The sequence below is a fragment of the Diadema antillarum genome, unplaced genomic scaffold (genome assembly GCF_040938485.1).
Source record: "Diadema antillarum isolate AM-2024a unplaced genomic scaffold, OU_Dant_1.0 scf00000017, whole genome shotgun sequence".
Classification (NCBI taxonomy): domain Eukaryota; kingdom Metazoa; phylum Echinodermata; class Echinoidea; order Diadematoida; family Diadematidae; genus Diadema; species Diadema antillarum.
In genome coordinates this window covers 6,576,899-6,589,998 of record NW_027270906.1, presented here as the reverse complement: position 1 = coordinate 6,589,998, position 13,100 = coordinate 6,576,899, and the positions used below count along the sequence as shown (strand labels likewise).

Sequence of the window (13,100 nt, the reverse complement as noted above, 5' to 3'; positions counted from 1 at the left end):
CCCGTGCAGCCTACTGGTTTGAAGATGGCTTTAAAAGAAGGGAAAACCAGTATGAACCAGTACAGACCAGTCACTTTTCTGCATGTATAAACAAGAATTAAATCAAACCAGTAGAAACCAACAGGTACCAGTAGTAATGGCTGGAAGAGGGTCATACAATTGTGATGAAGTAATACCAGCATAAACCAATAGAAACCAGAATATTCTACTGGCTTAAAATGGGGGTGTCGAAATATCAAGTCAAACCAGTGGTAACCAGTACAAACCAGTCAATCTCCTATACATGTAGAAACAAATAAGTCAAACCAGTAGAAACCAACAGGTACCTGTAGAAGTCTACTGGTTTGAAGAGGGTTGTAGAAGTGTGAAGTTATACCAGTAGAAACCGACAAAAACCAGTAGAATCCACTGGCTTTAAAGTGGGGTGTCAAAATATCAAGTGAAACCAGCGGAAACCAGTACAAACCAGTCAATCTCCTATACATGTAAAACAAATAAGTCAAACCAGTAGAAACCAACAGGTACCTGTAGATAGTCTACTGGTTTGAAGAGGGTTGTAGAAGTGTGAAGTTATACCAGTAGAAACCGACAGAAACCAGTAGATTCCACTGGCTTGAAATGGGGTGTCAAAATATTAAGTCAAACCAGTGGTAACCAGTACAAACCAGTCAATCTCCTATACATGGAAAAACAAATAAGTCAAACCAGTAGAAACCAACAGGTACCTGTAGATAGTCTACTGGTTTGAAGAGGGTTGTAGAAGTGTGAAGTTATACCAGTAGGAACCGACAGAAACCAGTAGTTTCCACTGGCTTGAAATGGGGTGTCAAAATATTAAGTCAAACCAGTGGTAACCAGTACAAACCAGTCAATCTCCTATACATGGAAAACAAATAAGTCAAACCAGTAGAAACCAACAGGTACCTGTAGATAGTCTACTGGTTTGAAGAGGGTTGTAGAAGTGTGAAGTTATACCAGTAGAAACCGACAGAAACCAGTAGATTCCACTGGCTTGAAATGGGTGTCAAAATATTAAGTCAAACCAGTGGTAACCAGTACAAACCAGTCAATCTCCTATACATGGAAAAACAAATAAGTCAAACCAGTAGAAACCAGCAGGTACCTGTAGATAGTCTACTGGTTTGAAGAGGGTTGTAGAAGTGTGAAGTTATACCAGTAGAAACCGACAGAAACCAGTAGTTTCCACTGGCTTGAAATGGGGTGTCAAAATATTAAGTCAAACCAGTGGTAACCAGTACAAACCAGTCAATCTCCTATACATGGAAAATCAAATAACCAGTAGAAACCAACAGGTACTGTAGATAGTCTACTGGTAAGAAGAGGATTAGTAGAAGTGTGAAGTTATACCAGTAGAAAGTGACAGAAACCAGTAGATTCCACTAGCTTAAAATGGGGTGTCGAAATATCATGTCAAACCAGTGGTAACCAGTACAAACCAGTCATCTCCTATACATGTAAAAACAAACAAGTCAAACCAGTAGAAACCAACAGGTACCTGTAGATAGTCTACTGGTTTGAAGAGGGTTGTAGAAGTGTGGAGTTATACCAGTAGAAACCGACAGAAACCAGTAGATTCCACTGGCTTGAAATGGGATGTAAAAATATCAAGTCAAACCAGCGGAAACCAACGAGTACCTGTGGAGTCTACCGGTTTGAAGAGGGTTGTAAACTTGTGAAGTAATACTAGTAGAAACCGACAGAAATCAGTAGATTCTACTGGTTTAAAATGGGGTGTCAAAATACTTCTAACAAGTCAAACCAGTAGAAACCAACCGAGTGCCTGCAGAAACCAATAGAAACCGGTGGATTCTACTGGAAGTTGTCAAACAACAGAACGTCGTTACAATGAACAACTTTTTACGGAAAATTTTGTTAATTTTGTTATCATGTGGATATTAACAATTGCAAAAAAAAAAAATATAAGTCATATATATTTTGAAATAAAATTATACTTATGTAATTGTTATAACCTAATTGTCTTTAAACTCGTTATGCTCATCAATAAATCCCTGGGTCTCAAACGGCAACATGACGTCATACTACCGCGTAGCTAGCCGTTATGCAAACGAGCTACTTTTGGCGGGCAGCGCAATCCGCCGTCCGCTCCCCAGCCCTGCGCTGGCTGGCTGGCCGGCCGGCCGCCACCGCATTCATATTTGAGCTGTACGTCGGTACTGCGCTGTCGTACACACATCAACGCACCCATCGCAATCTGTTCAACTCTGTCATCCAGCAGCCAATTATACCGAGAAAACTCCACTTACGATTGCATTTGTGTTTCGGAATGAGAATCTTCAATGAGCTCAGGAATCTAAGGTTTAGTTAGCGGTAAACATTGACGTTTTATTTCATTTGAGAGTGACTTTGATGTCGAGTTTGCTTCCAGGCCGTATTCAACCATAGCTGATCATACTAGGTGACGATCGGAATCGAAGCCGTACGTTTGAACGCTACGTTTTTTTCGGTGTACTAGTACGCCCTACGGTATGTTTCAGAAATGTCGTACACCATACTACATGTATGTTCAAACGATTTGAAATGTGCAAGCTAGTGACATCGTGAAAATTGACGAAACAATCCACTGTGAATCCAAACTGTATCTGGTACTACCGTTGTGGTGGTGGTACGTGTCGGAGACTGACAATGCCCGATAATGGACTGTGAGACACTGGAACAGCTACAGCCACCAGTACGCAGTAGGTTCACTGATATGCATAGCCATGCTGTACTCGTCTGCAGTGCAAGTGTATGAGGAACCCGACTGAGACAAACCGAGCACCAGTGTTGGCCAGTTAGTGAGTGTTTTGCCTTAGACCTCTTGTTAGCCTAGATTTAAAGTATTATTAACGCTAACTACAAAGTTGGATTTAAGTTAGCTCTTTATCACTCAATATCAGTTTGTGTGCCATGATGGAAACATTCTGTTTGCCACATTAGACACCAACAAAATAGTGATGATTTGAGAATACATGTACAGCTATGTATTTAACTTGTAGATTTATGTTGAATCGTATTTTGGACATGCAGTGAGCAAAGTTGTAGAAAAAAATGCCAAGCTTTGCTTTCATGTGTGTGTGGACAAATCTGTGACCATTTAAGCGTACAAAAAGCCAGTATATTATAACAACAGTTCGTAGGGAACACCGCTTGCTAGTCAATCACCAAGTAAAATACAGGCTATACAGTATGTACCGGTTACCCGGTACATTGTAAGTGAGAGAAATGGAATTGCCAGAAACACTGTCTACCCTGTGCTAGTGATTTATCAATCGGTGGGGGCGGGTTTGTGCATTGAGCAGAATATGTGAAGTTAACTATAACACGCCCTTGACAGAGTCAGGCGTGGAAACGTAACATATGTTGTACATTAATCATACATGTATGTATAAAGAGTTCAAACTGAAACACTAGTTGACCATAATGATATGATTGTTGAATGTTGATCTCCAATGAAAAAGAAAAATGTGCTGATTTTTTAAACAAATGTTCTCAATTTGGCAAGATTTATGTACAACGTGTAGTACAATATATCACTTTAACATCAAACATTGAAAATTGATTGATTACTCAAAGTTCTCTTTCTGTTTGTTTTATCTTTAAGTACCGGTATTAATAGGAGACGATGAAGACTAGAGGAAGCCAGCTAAGATCGACTTGCGGAGCTCCGCTATGCCACGTACCTGGTATTTTGACTGCCACGAGTGGGCCCTACATCTTCCCTTGCCTTCTTCAGAGAATGATGACCTCACTGAGAGTTTGGGCCTTCAGCATTTTGAAATCGTCATACAAGCACCAGATGGGCCCAACCAGGGAGGCCTGGCCAAATATTTGCTCTTACAAAAAGTGTATGTTGTCAGCTTGTCATTTCAGGAAAATTTCAAGATATTTTCACACTAGTGAAAGAATTATGTGAGCGAAAGAAATGTAAAACTGAGAGAACCATCATATTCAGCCAGACTCATCATCATCAGTGCAGAGATTTGTTAGCTACAATGTACTTTAAAGATTGACTGGAGGAAAAGGAGTGTCACTATGTCCTGTGTTATTCCATCACTGGTGACAGCTTAAATGAGGAAATACTTGAACAGTACCGTAATGTACAATGTACAAGTTTAGTACTGTACGTACATGTATGTCAAAACCAGATGACTGGGCTTGGGTGATCTTCTGTGCTACAGTGTATCTTTACATTCATGATGGGTACAAGTATAAACTGCAAGAAAGTCAGCATATACTTAGTTCATGTACAGTATTTTATCATTTTGCACAAGAGAGTTGCTGTGCTGGTCGAGGAGGGGAAGATTCCTGCGCTGTACTGATGGCAAAGGATTAGGTGAGGACTAACTTGGACAATAACACAGTATAGCTGTACTTGCTATCGGATAAAAAGACTAACGGGTGTGAGCTTGAAGTGCAAAACCTGCCGCGTCCATGCTGTGTTGTTTGTGCTCAAAGTTGTGTAATTGAATCATGCAACGGTGTACATTGTATTTTTTTCTTTTTTATTTTAAATGGTCAAATGGGTAATGTTCAGTTTGATGCATTTTCTTTCTTTTTTTTTAATTAAATTAGTGTAACCTTGCAACTTGCAGACTTGCCAGTTTGCAAATGATAATGATTTTATCAGGTCCCAGGTGAAGACTCTTGACTTATTGTGAAAAATCTATGACTACTATTAGACATTAAACCTCACAGATTGTGCATACCACTTTCCAGCTGACAGAACAAGGACCTATTATAGAAAGAAACTAGCCCAACCAAATGCTGTGTGCAGCAAAGGGACAGGGCTGTGTATAATTACAATATAGTAAGAAAGGTGATATGCACTCAAACAGGTAATTACAGGTGAATCGTGGTATTTAGGTCCTTGACATGAGGTTCTCTTATGTTTTTGAAAGGCTGTTAACTAACATAAAATGAGCTGCCAAGCATGCGTGAGCATTTTGGTAATTGAAATCTATTCTGTAAACTTACATTCAGATGTGACTATGAATTTGTTTATTTGTTTATTTTCCTCTTCTTTTTTTTTTTTACTCATTGCCTCTTACCTACAATATCCAATCCCATTTTGGTGCCGCTTTTTTTAACTCTATCTATGATCGATGCTGTTAGTGTTATCTGTGTATGTACCGTAGATGTATGTACCTGGATGATGCCAGCAAGACAGCATGGTTTATTTTACATACATAATTATGAATATCTATTCTTTGCCAACCACCAATGCTGTATTTTGTTTTGTCAAGTGAAGTTTTGTTTGTCATGCCATCAGTTTAATATCTTTATTATTAAGTTTGTTTGTGTACGTATGAGTTTTGCATCCTTTCAGATGAACATTTTCTATGATTAGGGTAATCATCTTTAAGTTATCGCTTTAACAAACAAATGGGGCATATGGAAAGTGCTCAATGACAGGAATGTAAACCTTGTATTTTTGATGTAATACAAATTTACATGTTTTTTTTTTTCAAATACCTGTCGAGGCCTTATTTGTCTTTCAAAAACAAAAATTCCTGTCACATAATCAGTTGAACGAATTTGTTAACTGAAATAAAAATTCTTTGGCTTGGCAAAACAACATGGTGAAAAAAAAAGTAATCTGAATAATGAATACTTTGAAATGTAATGTACTCATGTAATATGATTATCATCCATTGACCTGTAATAAAATTTCCTCAACTTAAGACTGTATTTACTCCAGACTTACAGTGTGTGATAGAAGTCTCATGTTTTGATTAATGTATGCATACAAATGCAGCATGAATTTGTGTGGCATGTGTTGTGTACATGTATGCATTCTTAATTTTGAACATTCAGGTATGTCTCATTCAGTCGAAAATTGGTTAGTACTGTACATTAGTTGATGTCTGGTGGCACCATTACAAATAGGTTTTTTGTTTGTTTGTTTGTTTTTGCTGATTTGAAGAAGAATTTGTACTACTAGTGCACATCCATTATATTGGACATGGTTCTATGGAAACTTTTTTGCAATGTATCAAAAAAGTAAAAAATCAGGTCCTTAAATTACCTGTATTTACAACTGTACTACATTTACAATGTTCTTTCTTGCATTGTTGAGCTGTAACAACATTTTAATGTAACAAAAAGAAAACTGTCGGTCCTGAAGATGTCGTTATAATGGGAGTCACTTGAAGTGCAAGTTCTTCTTCCAAATGCATTGGTACATGCTGTTACTGGTTCAGTAGGAATTTCTTCTGGTTTCTACTGGGGCCAGTACAACATCTACTGGTATTCTGTTGGTTTCTTCTGGTTTCAGTACGGAATCTACTGGCATTCTTCTGGTTCCAGTAGAAATTCCTACTGGTTTCTACTGGTTCCAGTAAGAAATCCTGCTGGTTTCTACTGGTTCCAGTAAGAAATCCTGCTGGTTTCTACTGGTTCCAGAAGAAATCCTGCTGGTTTCTACTGGTTCCAGTAAGAAATCCTGCTGGTTTCTACTGGTTCCAGTAGGAAATCATGCTGGTTTCTACTGGTTCCAGTAAGAAATTCAGCTGGTTTCTACTGGTTCCAGAAAGAAATCCTGCTGGTTTCTACTGGTTCCAGTAAGAAATCCTGCTGGTTTCTACTGGTTCCAGTAAGAAATCCTGCTGGTTTCTACTGGTTCCAGTAAGAAATCCTGCTGGTTTCTACTGGTTTTCTACTGGTTTTGTTAAGATTTCTACTGATTTTGTTGAGATTTCTACTGGTTCCAGTAAGAAATCATGCTGGTTTCTACTGGTTTTGTTGAGATTTCTACTGGTTTTGTTGAGATTTCTACTGGTTCCAGTAAAAAAATCCTGCTGGTTTCTACTGGTTTTCTACTGGTTTTGTTAAGATTTCTACTGGTTTTGTTGAGATTTCTACTGGTTTTGTTGAGATTTCTACTGGTTTTGTTGAGATTTCTACTGGTTCCAGTAAAAAAATCCTGCTGGTTTCTACTGGTTTTCTACTGGTTTTGTTAAGATTTCTACTGGTTTTGTTGAGATTTCTACTGGTTTCATTGAGAGTTTTCATTGGTCTTCACTGGATTCTACTGGTTTAAATCAAGCATTTCTACTGGTTTCTACTGGTTCCAATAAGAATTCTTACTGGTCTGCTACTGGTTCCAGTACAAATTTCCTACTGGTTTTCTACTGGTTTTATTTCACTTTCCATATTGAAACCAGTAGAAAATCGGTCTCCACTGAACCCGTACAAACCAGTAGAATTCTACTGGTTTTAGCTCTACTGGTTTCTATGGGAATTTCGACCTGGGACATCATGACTAACATTCACAAGCATGCCAAAAAGTGCGGCAAAAATAAAGCATAATGCACCTTTCACTGACGTCACAATGTAAATACAATAGCGCGCACTCAATCACTTACAAATGCGCGCGCAATCAGGTAGCCTAATTTACAAACCCGAGATAGAAATTTTCCACACTCCAACATGGCAACTTTGTAGGAAAATTCAAATTGACTGCCGCGCAGCTAATCAGACATATCAAATAAGTCTGTTATTGAAGTGGTCATATCACCATGCTTTTATGTATCAAATTTTTAATGGCCTATTTTATTCAGAACTAAAGATAGGGATCTTTGACGGCGGCCATATTGGAATTCAAAATGGCGGCCGACCCCGTTGTCAGACCTCTTGGATCCGGCAATTTTTGAAATCGGCGCCTCAAAATACCCCTATATGCAAAATTTCATATTTTCCGCCGGATGTGAGCATCTTTTTCACATATCTGCCCCACTATAAAAGCATGACAAACAAATTTAGAATGGTAGTAATCCACAGTTTTGCCTTTGTCTTTGGGTGCTTGGTCATGCTGTAATCCTTATTAAAGCCTGGTTGAATGTTTCTTGTCCCCTGATCAGACATACACCGGTCAGTTTGAGGTGGCCGTAGAGGGTCTGACCGGTCCCCAGGCCAAGCTGAGGAATCTGTGCTTCGAGGTCCAGGGTGAGGGCAACTTGCCCCGTGTCTCCGTCACCAAGCCGTCCCTGCGGAACAAGAAGGGCATGCCCCTGCTTCTCTTCACTCGTCTCCTCATGAACCGCTCCCAGACACTGCCCCTCTGTTTGTCCAATGAGGGCACCCTACCCAGCAAGGTAAGCATCGATAATTTCAGTTTTTGTTGCGAAAAAAAACAGGCTGCTTGGGATGCCTATTGTCCTAGGTTTTTGTGAATAATAATTGTGATGCAGAATATGTGATCACATAGACTTTTGTGTCTTTTTGATATGTTGATTTGATTTGATATTTCATTCAGCATTAAGCACTGTTTGCGGGCAAACTTTCCATTGTATTTGATTGAATCCAAGTCAAAGAATAATCTTACATGTTTCACAGCATACATATAGCATACAAAAAGAAAAGAAACAACAGATTTGACGGTAGTCATATTTTCATTACTGCAAGCAAAATATTTTACAAGACTGTGGCCTAGTGTGAGCTAAAGATATAATTGTTCTCATGAAGCTTATTAATATTTATGAGCAAATGAATGAAAATTTAATGTTAGTGTTCTCAATGCTGATTGTAATGTTTCAACTCTCTGTCTCGTTTCAGGTTGATATTGATCTTGAGGATACGACAGCCTGCTTCAAGCTTCAGAGCTCTGCCAAGACCAAGCTGATCTACCCGTCCTACAGCGACTCCCTTTTGTCAGATGGTAAGGGGTGTTCACAGCTTACAGGGTATTTGCAATAAAAGCCTGATGTACATGTACGTTTATAGCAGCGTAATCGTGCAAAACATGTGTTGTTATATTCATGCAAATCAGTGTAAAAATGTTTTTTTTTAAATTTCTTTGAAATTTCTTTTAAAGTTTGCAGTGAAACGTGAAAACTATGCAAAGCTTGATTTTGAATCTTTTCAGATGTGTACATCATCACTTTACTAAAGTTAATCAAACAACAACAAAGAAAGACATTGAAAGACGTAACAACACAATAGAAATAACAATATCATTACATCAATGTGTTGCCCAGGGACAAGATGTAGAAATGAACATGCTGGGCAAAGTAGATTTAGATGTAGAGTTGCCTAAAGCCTAAAGTCTAAGTACCACACATAATGAAGTTTTAATAGAATATAGCCCCCCCCCCCCCCCCCCCCGCCCGCTAAGGAAAAAGTAAATGTTAAACTTAAAATTAACATGTACTCTCACAGTCTGATCATAGCAATATACTGAGCCAAAAATTTAAAAGGGAATGGGTGTATGAAGCATGTAAAAAAACAAACTCTAACTACTAAAATTTTAATTCATAAATTTTCCCTCCATCTGCCCAGGTGAGGATGCCAAGAAGCACCCCCATACCGCATCCCTCATCATCCAGCCGGGAGAGAGCGCTGAGTTCCACGTGGTCTACACAGCCTCCGTCACTGGCCGCAGTGGGGCCCAGGTCCGCATCACGGTGACGGACAACCAGTACGAGAACCAGCTCATCCAGCTGGTCGGGGAGGGTTATCACGACGACGTGACGCTGGACAACATCCACAGCTTTGTGACGGAGGAGAGCCTGAAGGGATCCATGGAGGATGAACAGATTGCTGGTGAGTTGGCCATCACTCCTCGCATTCTTCCAATATTGATATTGCAAATTATCAGGAAATAATATCTTTCATCAGTTTTGAAATATTTCTTTGTGTGTTCTTCAACATTCACTTCAGTCATAGATATCCCATAAAATGCTATGAAATGAAAAATTGATGCTTAGATGAGAAAAGAAATATGCATATTGTGACATATGTGTATGTTTCAATCCCCGTGTATTCTGGAGATCTCAGTGACAATATATGTTTGTAACAAATACTCTGAACTCACAGCTGCTCCATCGAACCACATCCACTTTGGTGACTGCCACATCAATGATTCTCGCCAGCTGACCTTCACCATGACCAACCACAGCTCCTCAGACACGATCCGCTTCCAGTGGCCAGAGAACCACCAGCAGCTCAAGTTCTCCCCAGCAGTCGGTCATCTCCATGCTGGATGCGCCAAGGACGTGGTGGTCACGTTCAAGACGACTGCGCCTGTCGCGCTTGACAATGTAGCGGTGGCCTGCAAGATGAACAAGATCGTCTTTGATAAACCTGTGGACCAGGTGAGTGATTGAAGTCTCTCTCATGCTTGAGTAAAACATGTACTACCCTTTAGACATGTCCAGCATAGAATACCTGTTCAGCATCTACAGATGTGATTTGACTTTGTGTAGGCTTTCTTGTTTCTGGTAAATTGTAGAACAATGTGTTGGTTTCTTTTTTTTTGGGGGGGGGATGTCTGAGATACTACCAATTGACAAATCTTGATCATTCTCTGACTGTTGTTTGAAATAGATTTTAAAAAGTGTATTCTTAACCCTAAAAGGGCTGGGGGGAGGGCAGAAACCGTCTTCCCCTATGTGTTTGAGTTTTTTTTTTTTGTTTTTTTTTTTGCAATCATATCCAAGCCATGCAAAATTGCACCATGACCTGTCATGACTTTTGAGCCTAGTCTTGTGCATCACTGCTTGGGACAAAATTTCAACGATACTCTGTAGTGATTAGTGCAGTTACATTCAATGTGAGAATGAAATAAACCCAATCTGATATATCCTTGGGTATTGCAGGTAATGGACTGGGATGATCGGATGCGGACTGTCAAGTGGGTGGACATCCCCCTCGCCTCCGCCCGCCCGGCAACCACCGGGGAACAAGCGCCCGGACGACCCCGTTCCACGCAGGAGATCAAGCGAGAGGAGCGCGAGAGCAGGAGGGACAAGGACCACAAAAAAGGAGGTGGGAGCAACGCGGCCGCCCAGGCTGCTGCGGCGGCGGAGGCAGCGGAGAAGGAGAGGAACGAGGAGGAGATGAGGAAGAAGATGGATGCGACTCAGGAGGTGCCACGCCCTGCCAAGAAGAAGGTGGGTGGTGGAGTACAATGGTGGTGGTGATGTTGGAATGGTCTTGAAGAGAGCTCTGTGCCTTTATGTATTGACATTTAAAGTACTGTTCACAAAGAACTCATATCTTTGGAAGTTTGTAACATCTTTGTTTATTGAAGGGGGAGAGAAAAAAAGAGTAAATAAAGCTGAGCAAAGCAAAATGGTTTTGTCAAAGGCATTGATTTTAGGTATGGTGAAACAGCAACAACAACAACAACAACAACAAAGAAATGTAATGTATGTGAGTAAAAGTTAAAGAAAATCAAATTAGCATTTCTTTTGATAGAGGAGTATGAGGTTCAACAAACAAGAACATATTTTATCTGACCCAGCAGGAGAGTTGAAAGTAAAAAAGTAACTTTAAGAAAAATAAGTTCAACAGCAGTCTCTTGTCTGTGTAGCACCTACCTGATTCAGTTACACGTGTTTTACCAAGTTTCCACTGTGGAAAACTACAATGATTAGGGGTTGGTAAAGAACACCTGTACCTCACACACCTCAGGCATGAGGAGATCAATTGTTGTGACTGATGAATGCAACTTTCTTCCTGATTGTGTCTCTCCACCTTGCCATCCTCTCTCAGGTGATTGAGACAGAGGCCGAGCCAACCCACACCATCAAGGATGACTCCAGCAGGGAGATGGAGCTAAGGGTCAGTGCCAACGCTGACCACTGCAAGTTCAAGTGCAAGATAGACTCGGTCCACTTCAAGGACACGCTCATGTTCCAAACCAGGATGTTTACGTAAGTGCATCGGTCCAGACAAAAATACATTGGGTTGTACATATGTGAGTGTATTGGTCTTATACACAAATGCAGTGATCTTATACATGACTTCAGTGGTCTTATACGCAAGTGTGTTGATCTTATACAAAAGTACATTGGTCTTATACATGAGTGCATTGGTCTTATGCTGGAGTGCTCATGCTGGAGTGCATTGATCTGATACATGTGTGCCTTTGTCTTAAAATGAGTGTATTAATCCACTAAATTCACTGAGCTCCATATTGCTGATATACTTACTGTACTGGGATCTCAAGAGCTATCTATACTAGCTGCACATGGGAAAGAAGCCTGCAGAGTTTTGTCTGCATATATGTATGTGTCATGAAACACTTTTGCTGTTACCTTAGAAATAATGATACATCAATCCCAAAGGCGCAATAAGCAGATACCTTCACTTTAGGCTGGTCAATCTCAGGCATTTATATATAACTGTTTTGACTTCTCATATCAACTCTTTTCTGCCTCAATGTTCAATGTCCCCACAAAGTAATCATCTTTATATTTTTGCATTCTGTGCATGTCGAGCTGAATACATAATTCATGATCACTTTATGGTACTTCCCTCCTTTCCCCGACCAGATTCCAAATGACCAACAAGGGTGGGGTGGAGCTACCATTCAGCTGGCAGGTGGTGATGGAAGAGGAGACTGCCCAGCACAAGACGGTCAGCTTTGCCGACGGAGAGCAGCTCCGCCTCCCGTCCCGCTGCAGCACGGCAACGGACGCAGCCGACATCTACCCCTTCACCATTGAGCCGGACGTGGGCACCATCGCCACCGGCAAGAAGCAGAATTTCCAGGTCAAGTTTGCCCCGCTGGACATCAAGGAGTACGAGGGAAGACTCATCTGCAGGTCAGTGTCCACTAGAGATGTTTTGTCCTCGGCGCAATGTGAAAATCCTTGACCTTTTATCACAATTTAATATTTAATTTGTACAACAAATAAGAAGTGTTTTCTTACAAATGTTGAGCTCTATGGGGTATTGCTGTGAGTATTTTCCATGCACAATTAATTCGATATTTGATTTTTGACGTAAATACTCACATCTTTGACCTGGAAAGATTTAATACAGATCTGATGTCAACATCACCTCATATTTTGATTACATGAGGTTGTTTAGTAGGTTGCACACTTCAGTCCTACTTGTAGGAAAGGAAATATTTTCACAGTATTGCATCATGACTCTCTGTTGTATGTTATGTCATATGTTACTTCTGCTTATTTAATGTCTCAGGAAGCAAAAAGTCATTGAAAGATTGGAATATCCAATCAGCAGCTTTATTAGCCAGGTCAAATTGCAGGATTTGCTTAATACAAAAACTGAATTGAAATCATGCTCAGATCTCTGTTTCATGCAAGCCTTCATTAAACCTTAACCCATAT

The 13,100-nt window shown here is 40.2% G+C and overlaps 1 protein-coding gene across 1 annotated transcript in view; it reads left to right on the top strand.

The window, feature by feature from the left end:
- The window catches only part of LOC139726095 (hydrocephalus-inducing protein homolog), a 96,028-nt gene that overhangs the window by 68,347 nt on the left and 14,581 nt on the right, over nucleotides 1-13,100 (top strand). Inside the window, exons 66-72 of the mRNA XM_071637178.1 lie at nucleotides 7,881-8,114; nucleotides 8,575-8,677; nucleotides 9,298-9,561; nucleotides 9,835-10,112; nucleotides 10,617-10,910; nucleotides 11,515-11,675; nucleotides 12,297-12,569. Of these exons, the coding sequence (XP_071493279.1) occupies nucleotides 7,881-8,114; nucleotides 8,575-8,677; nucleotides 9,298-9,561; nucleotides 9,835-10,112; nucleotides 10,617-10,910; nucleotides 11,515-11,675; nucleotides 12,297-12,569 (1,607 nt within the window). The remainder of the gene's footprint in view (nucleotides 1-7,880; nucleotides 8,115-8,574; nucleotides 8,678-9,297; nucleotides 9,562-9,834; nucleotides 10,113-10,616; nucleotides 10,911-11,514; nucleotides 11,676-12,296; nucleotides 12,570-13,100) is intronic.